At 46.7% G+C, this 24,138-nt stretch overlaps 1 protein-coding gene across 1 annotated transcript in view; it reads right to left on the bottom strand.

The window, feature by feature from the left end:
- The window catches only part of LOC146809063 (B-cell receptor CD22-like), a 476,425-nt gene that overhangs the window by 5,667 nt on the left and 446,620 nt on the right, over window positions 1-24,138 (bottom strand). Inside the window, exons 6-7 of the mRNA XM_085614823.1 lie at window positions 17,425-17,478; window positions 15,469-15,471 (exon numbers count right to left, since the gene is read on the bottom strand). Of these exons, the coding sequence (XP_085470949.1) occupies window positions 15,469-15,471; window positions 17,425-17,478 (57 nt within the window). The remainder of the gene's footprint in view (window positions 1-15,468; window positions 15,472-17,424; window positions 17,479-24,138) is intronic.

The following is a 24,138-nucleotide window of genomic DNA, read 5'->3' as shown; positions in this document are numbered from 1 at the left end:
CCGTTTGTGAATGCAAAGAGCCCAAAACTTCAGGATTTCTCCTTTTCTTGGAGGTGGAGCTCAACTGATGCCACAGAAAGGGCCCAGGACCGGTGGGGCACCTGTTGGGGATCAGGAACTCACTCTAGCAGAGGCCAGCAAGACTCAGACAGGTCCAGTTTCAGGTACAGCAGCAGGTCATCTGGGCAGATACAGGGAGGCCTATGGATCATATTATATCCCTGTAGTTCAGAACAAGTCAGTCAGCTGACCCTGGAGTCATTTCAGCCTGGGATGAAGGGTGCAGGTCCAGTCTTCTTTGTCAGTCAGCAGGGCAGCAGAGTAGCAGTCCTTCTTGCAGAAGAGCAACACAGCAGCCCTTCTGAGTCTTCCACTGGTCCTGAGGAGCACTGAAGAGTTGGGTATTAGGGTCCTCTTTTTAGCTTTGGTGCCAGCTTTGAAGTAGGAAAAGTGTGTAGAGGGTTCTAAACAAAGAGGTGCTTGGAATTTTCTGCCTTCCTGCGCTAGCCCTAGCTTGTTTGGGGACACAAAAGACTAATGTAAAAGCCTTTGCGAGTATGCCAGGGCAGAGCCTTTGTGATGTGCAAGTGTGGTAGGTAAAAGCTTTGTCAGCCTATCAAGTCAGAGATGGCCAATCCTGCCAACACCTATTGCCCCTTTGTCTCACAGTCTGATAGCAATACTCAAAGACCAACTGCCAGCTACCCCTAGTCAAGTGACCCAGAATACTGGCTGCAGGCACCAAATGGTTAGAACAAGAAAGTGCCAGCTTTCTAAAAGTGGTATTATCAGAATTGCTACTTAAAATCTAACTTTACCATTTAAGAGAGTTTTACATTACAATTAGTTAGACACCAAACTCAAAATTTCTACTTGCTCCCAATTGAAAGTTTTCACTTAATAAATTAACCCAATGTTATCCTAGGGCAGAGGTAGACCTTGAAGGAGAATGTAAGAGTTTTTCACAAACAGGACATGCAAAACTTAAATGTACATGTGCAACTATTTTAACATTCTGCACCCTGCCCTATGGGCTCTTTAGGGCCTACCCTAGTTGTATCTTATATGTGTGAGACCTGGAAAAAGGTTTATTTTGCCTGGTTGAAAAGGCATTTTTAAAACTGCATGCAAAGGCTGCAATGGCAGGCCTGAAAATGTCTGGAAAGGCTCTTTAAGTGGGTGGCAGAATGAGTGATGCAGGCCCAGTAGTAGCATTGAATTTACAGGCCCTGCATACATGTAGTACCACCTTACTAGGGACTTGCAGGTAAATTAAATGTATCAATTGGGTGTAGGCCAATTTCACCATGTTTAAGGGAGAGAGCACATTTACTTTAGAGTCCTAGAGCCAGCAAAAACAAGAGGATTGAAGGCAAAAAGTTAGAGGAAAACCAGGCCAAGGATGTCAAGTCCGACGGTTATGGTATGTTATGTGTTGTATTTATAAAGCGCTCTTTCACCAGAAGTTTCTTAGTTCTGTGACTAAAAAAACATGCTTTCAATACATTTTTGAAATTCTTAAGGCATATAGTTGAGTGAAAAAGGGGGGAGAGGGGGTTGTTGTGCCAGTATTTGGTTCCTTAGTTGTGATTTAAATTAGAGATGGCAGAAACTTTCCATAAACAAGAAATGGCAATTTGGAGTTTCTATGTGTGCTGCACAACTCAGCACACATGGAAACAGCCAAAACTAGGAGAAATAAAGCATTTCTCCTTGTTTCGCCTGCTTAAGACCAGGTTTATCCTGGCCTTAAGTTTACATCATACTGCAGACAATATTCACAAGGAACTCATTTGAAAATTATTTAAATATACAACTATAATAGTTGTTCATGAGTTAATCTCACATATGTAATTCAAGAATAATTGAAAATAGAAAATATGAATGAATTAATACTAATCATAGTATTAATTCATTCATATTTTCTATTTTCAATTATTCTTGAATTACATATGTGAGATTAACTCGTGAATAACTATTATAGTTGTATATTTAAATCATTTTCAAATGAGTTCCTTGTGAATATTGTCTGCAGTACGCTGTACTTACCCGGTTCACAAGGACATAAGGGTTGCTTTTGTGTTTTGAAATATCCTATTTACATCACCCTTGTAAATAGGGTCAGCGTCAAAATCAATGGGTGTTGCGGTGGAACGCCCACCGCAACACCCATTGCGCTCCCCTTTCATGCTAAGTACAGCATGAAAGAGCGCTTTATTTACAAGGCAGAGTTAAGCCACGTTGGCTTAACTCTGCCTTGTAAATAAGGCAAAGCCCCTATTGCCACCACAATGCCACTTAACAGAGTCAAAAGCTTTTGAGATGTCGAATGAACACCACTGCATGTGAGTGTTTATCTCTTCATGGCCTTTTAATGATATTCTGAAGCAGTAAGATTTTCAAGACAACCTCTCACTTTCATGAAGCTTTTTGTCTTACATTCAAATTGATGAATAAAGTGAGTTTTTTGGTCAAGATTTTTTAAATACCTTCATGAATGATGTACCGATTGTAATTGGTCTCCAATTGCTTATTTTGTTTAGTTCAACGATCAGTATATTCTTTGAAATTAGGATCAAACTTTTTTTCATTATACATTCAGGGACTCTTCTCATAGTTAACCAAGTTGATCATTTTTGACCAGCAGCCTTGATTGTTTATTGTAAACATTGTAAAGATGATTTAAGCCAATATTGTCAGCCCCACTGCTTTATTTAAATTTGATTCTTCTAACGCTTTAGTTATTTCAAGAAGTGTCGTTTTGTTGCATAGTCTTTTAATATCCCATTCTTCTGGTATTCTGTCAACATGGATACATTTTGGGTTCTTGTTCTCTTTTTCTATAATATCTCTGTAGTATTGAAAGATTTCATTGGCACTGATTTGGAAAGTGGCATCTTCTGCATCATCAGTGATTATTCGGGCAATTTTCCTTACGTCTTTCTTGAACAGTGTCTGGTATTCCTTACAGCTGCCTTTTGCTTTTGCATATCTTTTCTCATGCTTTCTATTGAGCCTTTCATTTTTCTTGGTTTTTTTTGTACATTGTTTCGGACTGGGACATTCTGAAGCTCCTCTTCTGCAGCACTCATAGGCCATTACCATTTTCTGTTGTAGGATGATTGTGATTGATTGGCATAGGACATATATCGCTGGTGTTCTCTGAGATATGACACGATTACATCCATCGGGTCCATAGCAGCATCGTGATGCTTTATGTTTTTGGAGTATTTCTGAACTTCTGTTATTCTATCATTTAGATCATCATAATTTTTTATTTTTGTTGCACTCTTTCTGTTGATAAAGTATTTACACTATTCAGGTGCTATTTCCACAGTGATTTCAAGTTCATCGTTGGAGTCACTTTCAGTGTTGTTGAATGGTTGCAGTACATCCTTTGGTATTTTTTGCATGTATCCCTTCAATCTCTTTTTTTTCCTGCAATTTGCTTTCTGTTTTCATTATTGAAATGTGGAACCAGGAGAATATTTATATTTCTTTTGTTTTCATATATATCTTTCCAGTTCAGCTAGAAGCAAGAGTTCTTCTTTTGACCATAGTTTGGATGGTTTGTTGCTTGCTAGAGCTACGAGTCTTGTATAATTTTGTACTCTTAGATGTGCCTGTCTTGCATGTTGTGACATTCCAATTTCTTTTCCGAATCTGAGGTCACAGAAATTACAGAGGAATTGTCTCTCTCTTTACTTTATTCTAACTTTGCATTTCGATTAGTGGCCTGCAATGCTGTGGAATTCGGCTTACATTTTGAACAATATGTTTAAAGGTCGAATCCTTTATGCTTAATGGAGACACAGTTTCTAAGCTCTTTGAAAGTTCCCATTCTGCTTCCACATAAATCACAGTTGTATTTATCATTGGGATATTTCCAGTAAGTGACTTATTTGGGGAAATCACTTTTCTTGTTATTGAGTTTCTCGCTGACCTCATAAACGTCAGGTAATTTTCAAGTCTCAATGCAACAGTGTCTCTCTTGGCTGAAGAAGCTAAACATTCAATGCTTTTACTGTGATCTAGAGGTACCTCACCTTCTGTTAGTATGGAGGGTGAACAGGGTGACAGTGTGATTTGACCGAAGACACCATCCACACGATGAACACCATCCACTCCGGATCACCAACCGACCCATGCCCCCACCACGTCTTCAACAAGGCCGACTCCGTCATCGCACCCCAACTCCGGGACATCATCAACTGCTCCTTCAACACCGCCACCTTTCCGGAGAGCTGGAAGCATGCCGAACTCAGTGCCCTCCTGAAGAAACCATCAGCAGACCCCTCCGACCTCAAGAACTACCGCCCCATCTCGCTCCTCCTTTTTCCTGCCAAAGTCATCGAGAAGACCGTCAACAGACAGCTTGCCGCCTTCCTCGAGATAAACGGATCCCTCGACCACTCGCAGTCCGGCTTCCGAGCCAACCACAGCACCGAGACCGCCCTCATCGCAGCCACTGACGACATCCGAGCCCTGCTCAACAACGGAGAAACAGCAGCCCTCATCTTCCTGGACCTCTCCGCAGCGTTCTATACTGTCTGCCACCGCACCCTAGTGCAGCGCCTCAGCAACATCGGAATCCAAGAGAGGGCACTAGATTGGATCATCTCGTTCCTCGCCGGAAGAACCCGGAGAGTCCGCCTCCCCCCGTTCAGATCTGAGGCCACCGAAGTCATCTGCAGCGTACCACAAGGATCATCACTCAGCCCCACCCTCTTCAACATCTACATGAGCCCCCTCGCAGCCATCGCACGCCAACACAACCTCAACATCATCTCCTACGCTGACGACACCCAGCTGATCCTCTCCCTCACCAACGACCCAGCCACCGCCAGAACCAACCTACACGAAGGGATGAAAGACGTAGCCGAGTGGATGATGAACAGCCGCCTGAAACTGAACTCAGACAAGACGGAAGTCCTCATCCTTGGATCATCACCCTCTGCCTGGGACGACTCCTGGTGGCCCCCCGCCCTGGGCAGCACACCCAAACCTACGGACCACGCACGCAACCTGGGCTTCATCCTGGACTCCTCCCTCTCGATGACCAGACAAGTCAACGCCATCTCATCATCATGTTTCAACATCCTACGCATGCTCCGAAAGATCTTCCGATGGATCCCCACCGAAACCAGAAAGACGGTCACCCAGGCTCTCGTCACCAGCCGACTGGACTACGGAAACACCCTCTACACCGGAACCACAGCCAAACTACAGAAAAGACTCCAACGCATCCAGAACGCCTCCGCACGACTCATCCTTGACATCCCCCGACACAGCCACATCTCCGGACACCTGAGAGACCTTCACTGGCTCCCCGTCAGCAAAAGAATCACGTTCCGACTCCTCACCCACGCACACAAGGCCCTCCACGACCTGGGCCCCAAGTACCTCAACAACCGCCTGACCTTCTACACTCCCACCCGCCAGCTACGATCAACCAGCCACGCCCTCACCGCCGTTCCACGCATCCGAAGAGCCACCATGGGAGGAAGATCCTTCTCCTACCTGGCAGCCAAGACTTGGAACTCCCTCCCCATCCACCTCCGTCTGACCCAAGACCACCTCTCCTTCAGGAAGCAACTCAAGACCTGGCTGTTCAAGCAGTAGCGGACCCCCTTCGCGCCTTGAGACCCTCCGGGTGAGTAGCGCGCTTTACAAAATGTCTTGATTGATTGAATCATTGTCGTTGATTGTGTTGTTAGAATTGGGTGTTGAAATGACAAAAATGGTAAGGAGATTAATGATTTGTGGAAAAGACAGCACCTCCTTTCGCCAATTTAGCAGGGTGTTTAATCTCCAGGAACTACTCCATCTGGAAATGTGATCGTTAGCATCGTCATTTCTCACGATAACTGGTATTTCTAAAGTGTGAACTAATCACACCTAAGAGTCACAAAGCGCTGGGGGCTGTCAGGGAAATTAAGCAAGCTATTGCTCAGAGTAACAGAGTGCTGGGCTGCGCTGGGAATCGAACTGTGAACCCTGTGCTCTGGACTCAGCTGCCCTGGCCGCTGCTCCACATCTCTATAATGCTTACAGTCATAATAGAATCTTGTAAGCCTATCTCTTTAGACCTATCCTCAAAGAGCATTGTGGAATAGAGATAGTTACCAGTGGGACCACTTGGAGATAAAGGCCACTATGGCTTAGAAGAAGTTAAGAGCATCATAGTTATTCCCGCCATTTACCTGAGCCTCATTGAATTTCTTCTTTGTGACATTGGGCAAAAATCACATTGCGTCATTACCTGACTCAGGGCTTCGTGATACTTTGTTTTAATTAAACAGTTGTATTCCCCTGGTCATTACACCATCTACACTGGATTTTCAAGGACCAGCGGGAGTTCAACAAATACCTCCGGAACCATGGCGCATTCCAAGGTTTGGCCCCCTCTCTCGGGGAGAACGCATTCCAGGGCCCCCTGCCCTTCACAAAGGAAAGAGAAATCTCTCCGGGGTACCCACTGCCTTCTCCAGGAAAGTTTGCATTATCGTTATGGCTGGGTATGGGCCTGATACTACATCACCATTCATTTTCAGGGCTAGTTGATCCGTCAGGGAAGTTTTTACATGCTCTTTGGTGGAGACCAACTTCCATGGCCACCGTCCTGCTGTCTATATCAACCACACCTTTTCTGGGGTCTGATAAGTGTCAGCATCGAGTGCCTTATACCAGCATTCAGTTCATCCCACAGCACCAGTTCTGCTTACCAAATATGGCCCTATAGGCACTCTCATTCCATGCCCGGCTCAATGCCAGCGAGCTAGGCCTCTTACCCATTTAAGGTTGGAGAATAGGTTGAGGTCGTTTCAGGCCCAAGACCTCTAAGCATTCGCTTTACCAGATAAAACTCGGGGTTCAGAGCACCAGCTATCCTGAGGGAAACTTTGGAAGGAACCAGCTACTAGATAGTTTGATTAATCTTTCTCCCCATATCCAGGTTGGACGATTGATTTGCACGTCAGGACCGCTACGGACCTCAACCAGAGTTTCCTCTGGCTTCGTACTGCCCAGGCATAGCTCATCATATTTCAGGTCCTATCACGCCTGCTCATGCCTCACCTCCCAAATGGAGTGGGTGAGTCAGATCACTGGTGCGCCCGCCTCTGGCTTCACAGCGGGATCCCACCTCAGCCAAGGTGCCCTACTGGGTTTCGCCCACATGTTAGACTCCTTGGTCAGTGTTTCAAGGTGAGTCAGATGGGTAACTGATATCGCCACAGACCTCTGGAGTCCGATGTGGGCCTCCCCACTCTGCAGCGTGACGCAGTTGGGTGCACACTGAGCACAGTCTGCTTCAGTCGACAGTTGCACTGGGAGCAGGGGGTCTTGTCTTCCTTCCCCACCCCGGTGTACCCTGACAGGGCAGGAGCGAGTGCTGAGGGCAGGGCACAGAGGCAGTAGAATGTTCTTTGCCCTGCTGTCACAGCAAAGATGCTGGCAGGGAGGGCTGTAACACTCAATCAATCAATCAGGATTTGTAGAGCACAGCTGCTTCACCCTTGATGGTCTTGAGTCGCTGTTGGATCATGCTGCATGTTCTCTTATTGGCTGAACATCCAGGTCTTGAGGACCTTCCTGAATTGCTGGATTGATGGTGATGTTCTGAGGTGCAAGGGGAGGTCTTTGCAGTTCTTGGCCGGCATATGGAAGAAGGTGCGGCCTCCGCTATTTGTCTGGTGGATGCGACGGGTGGCAGCTAAGGTGAGGTATCCAGATCTGAGTTTTCTTGTGGGCTGGTGAATGGTTACACTTTGTTTTCGGTATGCAAGTCCTCCATTGTGTAGTGCCTTGTATGCCTGGGTGAGCAGCTTGTACTGGCATCACTAATGCCTGGTACCCAATGGAGTTTCCTGAGGTGAGATGTTTGTGTGTCCATCTGGGGAGGTCGAGGATGAGCATGACCACTGTATTCTGGAGTTTGTTCATGAGTTGGGCTGTTATTCCTATGTAGAGGGAGATGTCTTAGTCGAGTCTGCTGGTGACAAGAGCCACCACCGCTTGCCTGGTGTTGGTCGGGAGCCATCTGAAAACCTTCCTGAGTATTCGGAGCGTGAGGAGCACGTAGTGGAGATGGTGCAGATTGTCTTCTTCATGGATAAGTGGCTGTAGAGGATGATGCCAATGTTGCGGGTGTGTTTGGTGGGTATGGGTGTAGGCCTAGCTCCGGGGGTCACTGTTCGTTGCTCCAGTGTGTGTCCTTGCCTTTCCCAAAGAGGAGTACTTCTGTCTTGCCAGTGTTGCATTTGAAACAGTTGTTGTTAATCGAGTCAGCAATAATCTTCATGCATCTTTGTAACTGGTCTTTGATGGTTCTTGGATTGTTAGTCAGAGAGAGGATGAGTTGGTTGTTGTCAGTGTAGGAGTTGATATTGAGTGCGTTGGCCCGGGGTGTCATGTATGTGTTGAAGAGGGTTGGACTGAGGGATGAACTTTGAGGTACACTACAGGTGATGTTCTTAGGGAGCGAGGAGGAGGGAGGATGATTTTCTGTGTTCTTCCTGTGAGGTGTGATGCGATTCAATTGAGAGTTGCTCCTTGGATTCTGATCCGGTGGAGCCTGTTGATCAGTGTGTGGTGGGATGAGGGCCACTGTTTCTCCCTGGTCTAGCAGCATTCCAATGTCATCTGTGGCTATGACTAGAGATGTCTTGGTAATGTAGGTTGTTCTGAAGTCAGATTAGGAGGGGTCCAGGAGGTCATGGTTCTCCAGATATCTGGTGAGCTGTATGTTGATTCCCTTCTCAATATCCTTGGCTGGGAAGTGGAGCAAAGAGATGGGACAGTATTCTTAAGTTCTCCTGCATCCGAAGATGGCTTCTTCAGCAAAGGCTTCACATCAGCGTGTTTCCAATTTTATGGGAAGTGGGCTGTGGGGATTGAGGAATTGAGGACCTTGGTGAATTCTTTGCTGATGAGTTAATTGCCGAGGTTGAAAGCATGGTGGGAGCAGGGGTCTGCATGGGCTCCGGAGTGGATGGATTACATGACAGTTGCCATTTCCTTCTCAGTGAGGGTTTTCCACAAGGTGATCTGGTGTGGGTGGGCATCAGTCGGCATGAGGACGTTGATGCTGTCTGTGGCAGGTAGTTGGGATGCAAAGTCTTGGTAGACTAATCTTTTTGTGGAAAAATTCTGCAAGGCCATCACAGAGATCTTGTAAGGGTATGATGTTGTTTTCTGTTGCTGAAGGGGTGGTGAATCCCTTGACTATATTGAAAAATTGCTACCTGTTGTTGGAGCTGTCATTGATGTGGGTGGCCAGGGCGGTCTTCTTGGTGTTTTTGAGGAGGTGGTGGTAGCAATTGAGGGCAGCTTTGAAGCATATTTAATACTCGAGGGTCTTACTGGTACGCCATCTTCTTTCAGTCTGTGTGCAGTTGCGTTTCTGGGATTTGAGTACTTTCATGAACCAGTTTGGGTGTCATGTTTGTTTCCTGGTCTTGGTAGGTTTCCTCGGGGTACTTCATCAGGGCTTGCTTTGATCCAGTTTGTGAAGTTGTTCACTGCTTGTTCTGTGTCCTCGGTGTTGGTGGGTAGGTGGGAGTTAAGGGTGTTGGTACAACGTTGTTCTTAAAGCTTGGACCAGCTGCGCCGTGTTTCGCTGGCGGTGGAGGTGGGGGTGTTGAGAGGTTCCGAGAGGACGAAGTGGACACAGTAGTGGTAAGTCCAGGTGACCTCTTCAGATTGGGTGTATTTTACTCTGTTGCTGGCTGCAAAGATAGGGCTGAGTATGTGTCCTGCGATGTGGGTAGTCCGAGGTTAGTCATACTTTGGAGGAGGTCAGTCATGTTGGTGTTGTTGGTGTTGTCAAGGTGAAAGTTGAGGTCTCCTAGGAAGATGTACAGATTCAAGTCAAATCGTGATAGGAGTGTTGCAAAAGGGTAGGCGGGGTCCCGAAGGTCTGTAGGCAAGGGTGCCTTAGATTGTAAAGTGCATAGAGCCACCTGTCACCCCGAGGCCAGTTGCGACACACCGTCACAGAGGAAATGCACCCACCAGGATGAGCCTAAGCCACAGTCCCACAGAGGGGATCTGCCCTACCGGGCGATCAACCTTCTGCATTGATTTATTCTCTCTTTTCAAAGTTCTTTTCAATTTTTCCTTACGGTACTTGTTGGCTATCGATTCCATGCCGTATTTAGTAGGCCTGGGCGAAAATTTCGTTCCGTTCGCGGAAATTGCGATAATTTGACATTTTCGCGTTCCGCGGAAAGCGCGAAAATGTAAAAATTTCCGCATTCCACAGCTTGGCGATAATTTGTTTCTTGGTCGCGCTGTAAAATAATACATTCTCGCGGGCGTGCGATCGCCTTACCTGAATCCCTGCGTACGCCGACAAGTTTTCTTGATCCAGTCGCGTTCTCCATGAGATGTTGTATTGTTTTTAGCCATTTGCGCTGTCTCGCGACAGTTCGCGCCTGCAGTGACGTCATGCGTCGCGCGATCACGTCTTTCTTCTCGCGATCATGCACCCCGAGACAACTGAAAACAAAATGGCCGCGCCCGCGAGCAACCACATGGGTAAGTTGGCGACCCGCAACCATGCAGAAAATCCCGCTTGTTTGCGATAATTTTAAACATTTTCGCGATAATTTGCGAAAGTGGATTTCGCAAATTCCACCCACCCCTAGAATTAGCCTGAGATAGAGTTTACCATTCACTTTGGACTGAATTCCCAAGCAACACGCCTCCTAGATGACTCAAACCCGGAGTGCTTGGGGATGCTACCGGCCTAACACAGTCTGTGGGGTGAGCCTCAGTCAGAAAGACTTGGCCCCCTGAGCAATGCTGAGGAGTCGGTCTGCTGTATGTCATATTTCCTGCGCCCACTGCCAGGTTGGGATTCGGCACTGGACTCGTCTCTCTTCACTCGCCATTACAGAGGGAGTCCTGGTTAGTTTCTTTTCCTTCAGCTAGTAATATGCTTAAATTCAGCGGATTGTCACATCTGATCTGAGGTTGTAGGCGGATGCCGAAGCATGGTGGAGCTGGAGGACCAGGAGGGACCACATGAGTCTTCAAACCTTCCTCCCGGCTGCACAGGATGAACCAGGTACCTGGTAAAGAGGGAGGGTCGCCTCCCCTGCATGTCAGCCGTCTGCCAACAGGCTCAACCCTTGTGGCGTCTAGAGTCCCCAGCTTAGGCGGTGGCCCCGAACCAAATCATGCCAGCAGGCTGGTAGTTCGCCCATCCCCTGCCATGGTCAGAGGCACTGGAATGAAAGAACCGTGCAGAGGTGGACCTGAGCTCTGGTGATCGCCAGCAGGGTCAGTACCCCCCTTGTTATTGGGAGGCAGAGGGTCAAGGGAGGCGGACGGACTGAGCCTTCCAAAACAAAGAGCAGCATGACCATGAGTCCCTGAAGTGAGGCTGCAACAGGGGGAGGCATTGCTAGAAGTTCACTGTGTTGGTGAGTGCCAGTGCCACAACGTATACCATCTCTTGCTGTCTGCTTAGGTTGTTGTACTGAAGGAGTACCCAACAGACAGGGGGAGCATTTTATTTCCACCCCCCCGCCCAGCCCACACCTGCGGACACTGGGGTAACGGCACAGCCTGAGATGGGTCACACAAAGGTGAAGCAACCTGACCCTCCTATACTGGGGGGTGCAGACCACAGAGGAAAAGAGGATGCAGCCCATGTACCTGCCACAGACTGTATACCACCAACGGCTATGGAGGCTCCTCCAGATAAACTGGACATTTTTTTGCAGGAGATCCGTGAGTCGCGGAAGGCAATTGAGCAACAAATAGGCACACTACCGACGGGCTTTACACTGTTAAAAGTCGACCATGAAAAGCTTACCACCACCGTGAAAAGCAATAAAGAACTCCTCGCTGAGTTGATGCAGAAACATAAGGCTTGCACGGAACAGCTGGAGCAGCTGCGTCGGCAGGTGGCCAGCCTTCAGGACAGGATTGAAGACGCTGAGGGCCAGTTGCGCAGAAACAATGTTCGTATTGGGGAACTGCCGGAATGCTGCGAGGGGACAGATCCAACAGGTTTCATAGAGCAGTGGTTGGGCGACACGCTGGTCCCGAACGGCTGACAGACCGCTTCAGTGTTGAAAGGGCACATAGAATCCCAACGAGAAAACCGATTGCTGGAGCGCCTCCTCGACCTATGATTGCCTGAATACTTAATTACAAAGATCGTGATACCTTACTCCGCACAGCCAGTTGAGAAGTCCCCTGTCCTATTTGAAAACCATCGGATTTCACTCTACCCAGACTTTACGATGGCGGTCCAACGTCAAAGGGCCTCCTATGAAGAAGTCAAAAAGAAGCTCAGGGCCCTCAACCTCAAATATGCCTTGTTGTTTCCAGCCTGACTCAAAATCATGCACAAGCAGAAATTGTATTCTTTGGGTACCCAGAGGAAGCTACTAAATTGGTGGCAGTCATGTTTCCGCTGGCGCTTCGCAGGGATCGACCCAAAATACCAGTCAAAGGTCACAATCATCACAAGGGGGTAAAGTGCGGCAAAAGAAAACAAACTGAATGGCGACGAGGAAAAACCCATCTCTAGAACAAGTCATGGAGAGTCAAAAGTCAGCACTACTTACAACAGCGGCTCTCAATGAACGGGACCCTCTCTCCTCGGCTGACTCCTTTGAAGACACTAATCTACAATAGGACTCAGAAAACAGTTTTGCTCTTTTCCCCTCCATTACCCAGCAATTGGTGAATGACTACCTGGGATTCCTCCCTATCCAGACACCAAGACTGATCTGAATGTACCTGGAGATAGACGGAGCGCTGACTTTCATGACCTCTTGGCCTCACTATGCTCCTCCAACCCTGTGATTGGCCATGGTCCGGACAGTTGTATTGCAACCATGCTGCCCCTGGTCTTGGGGAAGCTACAGACCACTGTACCCACCACCCCCGAAGCGATTGCAAGATGGTTAAAGTTGCACTGGTTTTATCATTGTTCTTTAGTTTGGTCCACTGTTGTTCTCTGGGTACACCTTGTATTTAGTTACATAAAGGGAAGTTATCCACCTGACTAACTCTTAATCATGTCCTTTAGGAATCCTGCCTATGAGGAAGCAACAGGGCACAAGACACTATATATACACTTATAGCTGCGGTGGGAAAGTACATAATAACAACTTGGAATGTTCAGGGCATGGAATCCATGCATAAACAACACAGAATATATGCGCAGCCGAACAGGAGAAAGGCACACATTGTTCTAATGCAGGAGACACACCTTACCAAATTCGGAAGCTACTAAACTATGCAAAAAATGGAGAGGGCAAGTGGTTCACACATCATACTCTGCATTTGCAAGAGGGCCTGCCATGTGGATCAGGAATGGCACCCCTTTTCTTGCTTTAAATAAGTGAATAGACGTTAATGGCAGATATGCTCTTGTCCACGGCACACTTGATGGCATTCATATAGTATTAGGCAGCATATATGCCCTGAACTATGAGCATGACAAATTCTTGGGTGTCCTAAATACATTGCTAACGGACTGTGCCAGTTATCCCTGGATTTTAGGTGGGGATTTCAATTCAGTCTTGCATATAGGCCTTGACCGCCCCCATCCCCCACTGCAGGGGACGGGGGCAAGAAGCAAGCGGCCGCCCTCCTGGGCTGGGCAGAAGGTTGGTCACTGACCGATGCATGGCGCATCAAAAATGCAAACTGTTGTGAATACTCGTTCTACTCTCCCCCTCACATGCTTCACACGTGAATTGATAGGGTGTTCTGCTCTCCATCCCTTATCGCTCAAATAACACAGCATGTATTTAGGGAAAATGCTATCGGACCAGAACATTCTAGAGATTATGGTCTCCTGGGGGAAGATCACACTCCAATCCCAACTTGGAGGCTGCGCACACAATTGATCGAGGACTGTTTCGTGATACTCTGGCCGCAACTATTTCTAACTATTTCTCTGAAAACGCAGACATGACGTCCTCTTTCCAAAGGGAATGGGAGGATTTAAGACCGTCGTAAGAGGGGTTGCCATTAGTACAACAGTGGGAGACCGACAAATGCTTAGCAACGAGTTACGAGATGTGAAAGATAAACCGGGCAAGTGAGAGCAGATGGCACAAGGGATGGCACAGATAAACTGGGAACAAGGGAGGCAGCCCTACAAGAAGCACGTATTACATACCCATTACGCACGTATTACATACGCTGAACTACTAGTGTGGCTGATGATCATAGTTTTACAATCATACACACAAAGGCAACATGCAGAGGCCGATAGATCGGGCACTTTCCTGCCAGAATCTTACGTGATGAGCCATCCCCCACCCCAATGCATGAGATTATCACGCCTGAGGGCACAACAGCGAACACGCAATTGGGTGTAAATCTTGCATTCAGGACATACTATAAAAAACTGTAAGAGGCCCCAGAAGACTTGGGCGAGGTAACAATAGAAGCATTTTTGTAAAATCTCGACTTGCCCCAGTTGTCACAGGCAAACCAATGAGACCTAGCGGTTCCCATTTCCAAAACAGAGATCAAGGCAAGGATCAAGGCTCTTCCACGCAACAAAACCCCAGGACTGGATGGCCTTCCATTAGTATTTTATGACACCTTCTAGGCTACTCTGGTCCCCCACCTAGAGCGCCTCTACCAGTCAGCGTTGGACGTTGGGTGCCTTCCCCCTACCACAATGCAAGCGCTGATTTCTTCCCTTCCCAAGCCCGGCAGGGAATTAACTGATATTTCCGGGTACCGACCACTCTCACTCCTGAACACAGAATACAAAATCTTAAGTAAAATACTGTCTAGTCGCCTACTCCCCTATCTACCACAGCTCATACATATTGATCAGTGAGGCTTTGTACCCGGCTGTATCACCTCTCTCAATATTAGGTGTCTCTATTATGTGCTGACTGCCACAACATCGGACTATCCAGTGGCGGGGTGCATCTCATTAGACTTAAGGTAAGCTTTTGACACCCTTAGCTGGAACTACATGCTGACAACACTCACAAAATTTGGAATCCCTCCGGCATATATGTGCTGGGTCAAACTGTTATACATGACACCCACAGCAAAAGCCCCCACAGGAGTACACATCTTACAGCCTTACCCAGTTAGCCACGGTACGTGTCAAAGCTACCTGCTCTCACCACTCTTATTCGTATTAGCACTTGAGCCCTTAGCCATCAAACTCCTGAAAGACGCAATGAGACATGGTATCCGTGTTGCCAACACTACACATACCTTCTCCTTATATGCCGATGACATTATCCTCTACATACAAATATACAGGGGTCCACAGGAATTGTTGGATAGCAATCTCTTACAGGCAGTCAAGACACTCAGAACCCAAATAACCTTTTGGATATCACTAACACTGTCGGTGGCGGGTAGAATTGCCATTAGCAAAATGGTCACACTTCTGAGAGTGCTTTGCTACTTTATTAACCTACCAATAGTGATCCCCATTGCTATCTTTAAAACTCTGAATACACCCTTGCTGGAATTATTATGGGGAAGGGCCTCAGGAGGATGGGGCTCTTGAAACTCCAGCTGTGAACAGACAAAGGGGGCATGGGTGTCCCAGATTTCCGGACATACTGTTACGCAAGCCAATTGCAGTGGTTGGCGGACTGGATTGCTGGTCATGACCTCCATGAGATAGGGCTAACGCCGCAGGTGTTGGCCAGCGGCACCCTTCATACTCTATTGCTGCCCAAGGGGCGTGTCCCACCCACTGCCCTTTCACTATTGAAAGTAGCCCTTACCTACTGGAGGCAAACGTTACAATACACTAATCGGTGACTCCTCTATGCCCTCAACATTACACTGGTAAGGATTCCCACACCCACAGGGGTAATCACTGCCCGAGAAATCTCCAGGTGGGAAAGGGAAGGAGTGATCACTGTGGGGATGCTATTCAGAGAAAGTATGTTACTAGACCACGAGAACAGGGTGTTCCATGATCCCTCTATATTCTGCATGCAAGCATTTCTAAATACATCAATAAGCATTGGACACTAGATAATATAGAGCCCCCCACACACGAGCTAGTGCATACACTATACCTCATGGGTAGTAGACATCACCTGACTCGATGGATGTATAGGGGTATTCGCTCCCATGCAGCAACCTCCTTAGCAGCACTTAGAGCAAAGTGGAATTCTGCCATTGAGTGGGAATTGTCAGACAAAGAATGGGATTCCCCAAGAAGGTGTCCCACAATACTAAATTCAAATTCATACAGTACATGGTGTTACATAGGGCTTATCTTACATTGCACCGACTAAATAAAATTTACTGGGAAGCGACGGACCAATATGATGTCTTGCACACGACGCCGGTCTCCTACACATGCTGTGGGCCTGCCAGCACCTGTTCACATTCTGGGCCACTATCATAAGGGTCTTAGGAACGGTAATGGGAATAGCCATCGGGTATAAGGTGGCATATTTTGTATTGGGTGTGCGGTGCTGCCATAAGAAGCAGAAAGTACAAGTCTGCTTCGCTAGCCTTGCCTTGCTGATCACCATGAGAAGGAAGTCCGCTCTGCCTCCATGGCACGTAGTTGGCATGGGGAGGTGGTCAGATGGGGAGGGCCAAAAGTATGGCGAAAAAGCGGGAATAAAGTAGGGGCTTACGGAAGACGCCGATCTCACTAGATTGGAATTCAATGCTAGAACTATTCATAGCCACAGAACCCCCACCAATATGACACGCTGTGGGCCACAACCACATACATCATACTAAGCTGTATGTGCAGTACTGGAGATCCCCTGGATGCGCCCCTGCGTGAAAGCAGCAAGAATACACCTACACTATAGCAGAACCATACTTCATACTTATATATGAGTGGACAGCAGTGAGTCAGGTAGGAAGGGGGGAGGGGGTAAGGGCATTGGGACATGGGGGGATGGTTGTGGAATGTTGTTTCGACAAGCAGATTGATACCGTGTGCCACGCTGTTAGCAGTGCTATTGCGATACCTTTACATTTAATCACGGATTCCATCGTGGATACATATACTGTTCGATATGTAATGTCTTGCTGTTGTTTCTTCATTTTGAGACCAATGATATTTACCTAAAGGCAGTATAAACCTGTCATGACGTTATTAACAAAAACCAATAAAGTATGATAAAAAAAAAAAGAAGAACCCTGAACAGAGATGGCTTTAGAGTCCTGGTTGATGGCCTATAACCCAGGAGGGATAGCAGGCATATGTAACTAAGTTCTGATAGTAACAACTGTAATAATATTAACAATAACGATTATTACTATTATGATTACTATGATTACTAGTATTATTATTATTATTTTTTTATTATTATTATTATTATGAAGGAGAAGAACATATCATTACATTCAATGTTCATAAGAAATAAGGAATCCTCAATTGTAACCGACTTCCTGGGTTTACATCACATTACTAGATTCTGAATCACTCACCTCGTGATGTGACAACTTCGTCAATTGATTAGAAATTTTCACATTTTTCTTCTTCTTGTTACTAGAAGGGAAAATCATTGATATAAATGGTACTTCCACAATAATATTTACATCAAACACAGATATTGGAAAATTAAATGTTTTCTAACTATTTTAGCTCTTTGAAAAAATTGTTGATCTTCTAGTATTTTCTATAGGTGTGCTTGAGAAGGGATTATTTGTATAATGTATTTATTTATCTATAGTGTTTTATAAAATGCAAACATGACCATCAGGGTATCAGAGTGCTATACAAGGAGAGCTGATGAGGGTTGTGTTACAGTAAAGACAGTTGTCACTTAAGATACGCTGTACATAGAATTTGAAGAGTCAGGTTTATCTAATCGTATACAATATCTAATGGGAAGTGGTTTATTAGTAGTGATAAGTAGGGACCTACCACTACAAATAAGGACACAAACACAACAAAAGTTTCAGTCAAGGTCTCAATAAAGTAATCCATTGCTCAACCATTGGTAGCTAGCAATGAGCAGGCAGGCTTAACTTAAGTGTGAATGGGATGAGCAGTTCCTTGGTGGGCCAAGGGAAAGGGGCAGGCAGGTCTTTCTTCGTAATGCCCTCACACACCCCAAGGGATGTCATGCTTCATCATTTGGGCATTTGCCCCTCGTCAGACCGGCGCTGCAATGTCTGACGGGCTCCTGAAACCGGGGCTCTTTGTCGGGGTTCTTTTGAAGAAGCGGTTAGGTGCGTGTGGGTGTGGGGGCTGGGTAGTGCATGTGGTGTTGAGTGAGTTAAAATAGGTGCGGAACAGTCCTACTTGGATCAAGTTTTATTATGAGGTAGCTCCAACCTAGTTTAAAAGCAGTGTGGTTGCCCCTGTATTGGAATAATGTTCCTAAAGGGCTGGTGTGGTATAGATGGTCAACATGTTTCGTGCCTAAGCTGCCACTAAGGGGTGAATTGGCACTTCGTCAGGACCGTTAGACTAATTGTAGTGAGTGCACTACTGTCTGGCCGAATGAAGTCTATTGTGCCAGAACGGTAGGGTGTATACTAGTAGTCTGGTACTGGGGTATACTGTAGACCTGTGGGAAAGGTGGAGAGAAAAAACAAACAAAAGGGGAGGGGGGCAAGGGGACAGACGACCTAAGATTAAAACGAATTAACATAGTAACATAGGAATTAAAGGTGGTACTTCATTCTATAGTTACTCGTCACAAAAGCGGGCAATTTGTGACAGACAAATAGATGTGAGGAAACTCGACTAAACATTGCAAATCAGGTGAAGTATCAACAGTTGGCAAGGTTGTCTCTTATACAGTCACTGTAAGTACAAGTGCTATGACAATTGCATTAAAGACACCCAGTATTTGTAACACACGGTAGTTTAGAATCAAGGGATAAGCGTCGGTGAGCCTTGGTGGTGGTGATTCTAAAGGGGCTACGTAAAGGGTGTGCTAGAAGTGGCATAAATAATGGTGCAATAATCACGGAAGCATTGGCGACCTAATCTAATAAAAACAGGGGGGTTACGTCAAAGTTAGCAACATGGAAGGCGGGAGGTGAAAGTGGGCGCGGAAAAGTGTAAGAGAATCCGCTGGGGTGAGACACGATGTCCGGATCGGGGAACCGATTCCGACAACTGGGAGGGAGAGCCCTAGGTCACGGAGTGATGTGGGCGTGTTGTTCATGGGTACGCGACCCAGATCGGGTGGCCGGTTCCGAAGGCTGTAAGGGTGGGCCATAGGTTGCGGAACAGTGTGGGCGTGGGGTTCACGGGTACGCGGCCCTCAACCGAAATGGCGTGAAAAGGTCCAGATCCAGTGCAGCCGAGGCAGTGAGGGGACATCGGTAAGGAGGTACTGGGGTGAAACAGATCTTGCCGCAAGTGGGCGTGGGGTGGTCATGCACGGAAGGTGCGAGATAACAACACGATGGACTCGTTCATTCTCAGGTGAAAAATTGCACTCACAACTAGTAAACCAGTAAAGGCTGGCGGGGATAGACCAGAGCACGTCGTTGCTCCGATCGCTGTGAAAACAGAACAGACACATCGGCGAAGCAATGAGAACCTGTAAATCAGATCCAACAATGTTACAAGGTTACGTCTTACCGGCAAAGCTGGAGGAGTTGAAGTATACTCACGGGAGTAGGCGGGCAACTAGCGAGAGTCCTACCCTTGCTCAGGGCCCCGTGGTGAATGCTTCCGGTGAGCAGCTTTAAGTAGTAGTGTATGATGCGTGCAGGGAACGTGGTGGCCATTTTGGATTGGGATGAATGACAAACTTTATTGAGAGAGCAAAGAGGGGTCCCAGTGACTAAATGGAGATCGTGAAGGTGTTGATCTAAGCGGATGGTTGTAATGAGAGTAGAGAGCGAATAATAAAACTAAAAGTCGGGAGATGTGGTAAAGGTACTAAACCACTCGGTGGAGCGGTGGAAAGATGTAATTCGAGCAGCCAATATAATGCTCTTCACGGCTGAGAGGTCGAGGCGGGTTTATTTGAAAAAATATATATTGCCTAGAGGGTGAACATGATACACCAGGATGAATTAGTAAGGAGAAAGCCACCAGGCATGGTGGGTGATTAGAAGAGATACGGTAGGTCTAGAAGGTGTGTGCAGGGTTCTAGATGAAATGTAAGTGGCCATACCTGACATAGGCTGTTAAAGTCTCATAAGAGCAGTTAGGGTCATTGTTACCAAGGTGGTAATGGGCAGAATGGAGAGAGAAAGAGCGATGTTATTGGTTCAATTCAGCCCAGGGTATATCATCGTTGAGCCCCCTAGTATGACCTCCTAGTTTGAAGACCCAACATTGTTCTTTCCTGAATAGGGCTTCCTTAGTGATGGTGGGGAAGGCTTCTAGGATTGTCCACTCTAGATCGTTGAGAGTGTGATTGTGTTCTACATAGTGTGAGCACATTTTGGTGTTCGTTTTTTCTAGCTACCTTTCCGCTGTCCAGCCATAAATTATGGAAAATAATCAAGGCCTTTCCTTTGGCGAGGACTGCGTCTCAGAAATACTGAGTGGACCCTATATACTAGACTCAGATGGAGGAGCATCAACCAGTAGCTCTCCTGGTGATTGGACAACCATCACCAATATGAAAAGGCAACTTATGAAAATAATCATGCACGGCGCCATTATGACAGAATATTTGCATGCCATTATAGCACCCAATGGATTGATCGTCACCAATACTCCTAGGATCTTCCTTGAGGATAAACAATTCAAGGAAGAATGGTCACTGGTGGCGTGGAAATGCACCAGGGACCTATTGGTCCTCATCATCAAGACCGCTAAAAGATTGGCTGACGAACTTATCCTCAAAATCACCCTAGCAGAAGGCGCACTGAAGGCTAATATCGCCAACGCCGCTTTCAAAGCCAAACTGGCTGAAATTACCAAAGAAGTCAATGACAACAAAGATTATCTAATGCGGCAAAAAGTAACCAAACTTCAAAAAGATATCGCGCAATTCAGCAAAGAGAAAATATACCCTTATCTCAAGGACGACTACGTACCTTCAGGAGACGACTACTCCTCAGATGACAGTTCCAACTCATGTCGCAGAACCTACTCTTCAGGAAGTAACTCCAGCTCTGAATTGCAAGGTAGTTACCAATACAACCAGCAACATAGAAGACCATCTAACCCCATGTATGGCTACGGCCAACCGCCTTACCAAGGACCCACCCCATTCCAGGGACCCGTTCCTTTCCCAGGACCAGTCCCGTTTCAAGGACCGCCCTTATGGCAATACCCACAAGGACCACAACCACTCTTTGCCCCCTTCCAACCACAACCTTTTTTAGGCAGAGGCTGGGGCAGAGGGTGAGGCAGAAGAAGAAGAGGCGCGCAGAATCAACCCAAACAAGTCTAATGGATGGACCAGAGGCAACAACAACCGCCACATATGGAATTACGGAGCCACCAGGAGAAGAGAAACTTATCGTAAACCTCTCGGACCGACCCCTGACGACCACAGAAACCGCCGTCCTTTAGAGGGGCCTGGGGTTTGTTCCTACCCCAAAAGTGGACCACTTTCGCACCAATTGTGAAATACAGAATCTCTTCAGGAAGATACGCCTGAAGGCCTACTTCGGCAATCGCCCGGACTCACCCCTTACTGACACTGGTCTATGAAAACCCTCCACTTTTACACCTACGACCAGTATGGTACCACCGGAAGTACTTACCTTTGAAAAAACCGTCCTCAAAGAAATCACAGAGAAGCGTTCCCGAGTTACTTTTTCCAACATCAGCAACGTTGAAACAGCTGCCATCAAAACATTATCCAATGACTCCACCAGAACAATAAAGGAGGCAGACAAAGGCGGCGCTATTGTCATAATGGCTAGCACAGACTACCGGACGGAATGCCTACGCCAGCTACATAATGTCAACTACTACACTCCACTCACCCTGGATCCTACATCACGCCTGCTGACCAAAATAAGTTCAATGATCACAGCAGCTCTCAACCAAGGGTGGATTACTAAAAACAAAGCAGATTTCTTGATAAATCACAATCCAAGATTACCCTATTTCTATACACTACCCAAAATTCATAAAGGGGTCACCCCCCCCACCCGGGAGACCCATCGTTTCTGGCATAGGGTCCATTCTGGAACCTTTATCCAAATTTTGTGATCACTTCCTACGCCCACTGGTCCGAAATACCCCCACCTTCCTCCAAGACACCAGAGATGTCTTGAAACTCATTGAAACCACCAATATAGAGGGCCCGCTACCAGATGTACTCCTCACACTGGACCTTGAGGCCCTCTATACGAACATTCCCCAACTTATCACTCTTGAGGTAGTCGAGACAATACTCCGTATTATTGTTTGGGACTCGCCCACCCCCATCAGTTTCATCATGGAATGTGCCCACATCGCACTCACTGAAAACTTTTTTCAGTTTGAAGACCAGTTGTTCCACCAGACACAAGGCACTTCGATGGGCAGCACCTTCGCCCCGAGTCTGGCATGTCTCTACATGTCAGACTTCGAGGCGAAACATGTGCTCACGGACACCAATCCCTTCTCGGATAACATCCTCCTTTGGAGACGTTATATCGATGACATTCTGGTCTTCTGGAAAGGCGATACGGATGTGATCCCGAACTTCCTCACATGGAGCAACGACCTTAACCCTTACCTCAACTTCACAGCAAATTGCTCTGAACACGAACTTCCTTTTCTTGATCTGATGATCATCAAAAAAACAGACAGACTAGAAACGATCACCTACAAAAAACCGACCGACAGCCACTGTCCTTTACAGTACCAAAGCTTCCATCCTAAGGCCCTCAGGGAGAACCTTCCCTACGGACAATTCTTACGCTTACGTAGGAATTGTAGTAATGTAGATGACTATAAAAGACAAGCATCAGAGCTCAGTGTCCACTTGGCTAGGAGAAAGTATCCCACACGTATTATCACCAATGCACAAAAACGAGCACGCAACACCAACAGGTCAAGCCTTCTTGAAACACAGACCAAACCAGTACTAGACCTTATAACATGTGTAACCACCTTCACCCCCGAGTCAAACATGTTAAAACTGGTCATTAACAAACACTGGAAAATACTCGATGCAGGCGACCTATCCCTTGACAAACCAAGGTTTGCGTTCAAACGAACAGCCAACATCAAGGATCTTTTGATCAATACCAGACCAAAAAAATCAGCACCTACAGCTTCCACCACACTATGGAATTTGCCACCGGTCACCGGACACTACCCTTGCGGCCAATGTATAGTCTGCCCACTTACACAAACAACAAAAACTATTCAACTCACTCCAAACTGGACCTGGAGCCAGAAAAAACATACTAACTGCAATACACACAACTGCATCTATCTCATCACGTGCCCTTGTCACCGCCAATACATAGGGATGACCACGCGTTAAGTTAAGACAAGATTTACCGAATACAGGAGCAATTTACGTTGCAAAAAAAACAACACCAAAATGTGCTCACACTATGTAGAACACAATCACACTCCCAACAATCTAGAGTGGACAATCCTAGAAGCCTTCCCCACCATCACTAAGGAAGCCCTATTCAGGAAAGAACAATGTTGGGTCTTCAAACTAGGAGGTCATACTAGGGGGCTCAACGATGATATACCCTGGGCTGAATTGAACCGATAATATCGCTCTTTCTCTCTCCATTCTGCCCATTACCACCTTGGTAACAATGACCCTAGCTGCTCTTATGAGACTTTAACAGCCTATGTCAGGTATGGCCACTTACATTTCATCTAGAACCCTGCATACACCTTCTAGACCTACCGTATCTCTTCTAATCACCCACCATGCCTGGTGGCTTTCTCCTTACTAATTCATCCTGGTGTATCATGTTCACCCTCTAGGCAATATATATTTTTTCAAATAAACCCGCCTCGACCTCTCAGCCGTGAAGAGCATTATATTGGCTGCTCGAATTACATCTTTCCACCGCTCCACCGAGTGGTTTAGTACCTTTCACCACATCTCCCGACTTTTAGTTTTATTATTCGCTCTCTACTCTCATTACAACCATCCGCTTAGATCAACACCTTCACGATCTCCATTTAGTCACTGGGACCCCTCTTTGCTCTCTCAATAAAGTTTGTCATTCATCCCAATCCAAAATGGCCACCACGTTCCCTGCACGCATCATACACTACTACTTAAAGCTGCTCACCGGAAGCAT

The sequence above is a fragment of the Triturus cristatus genome, chromosome 7 (genome assembly GCF_964204655.1).
Source record: "Triturus cristatus chromosome 7, aTriCri1.1, whole genome shotgun sequence".
Lineage (NCBI taxonomy): Eukaryota > Metazoa > Chordata > Amphibia > Caudata > Salamandridae > Triturus > Triturus cristatus.
The sequence above is the reverse complement of the archived record's forward strand: the minus strand, read 5'-3'. Positions and strand labels throughout refer to the sequence as shown.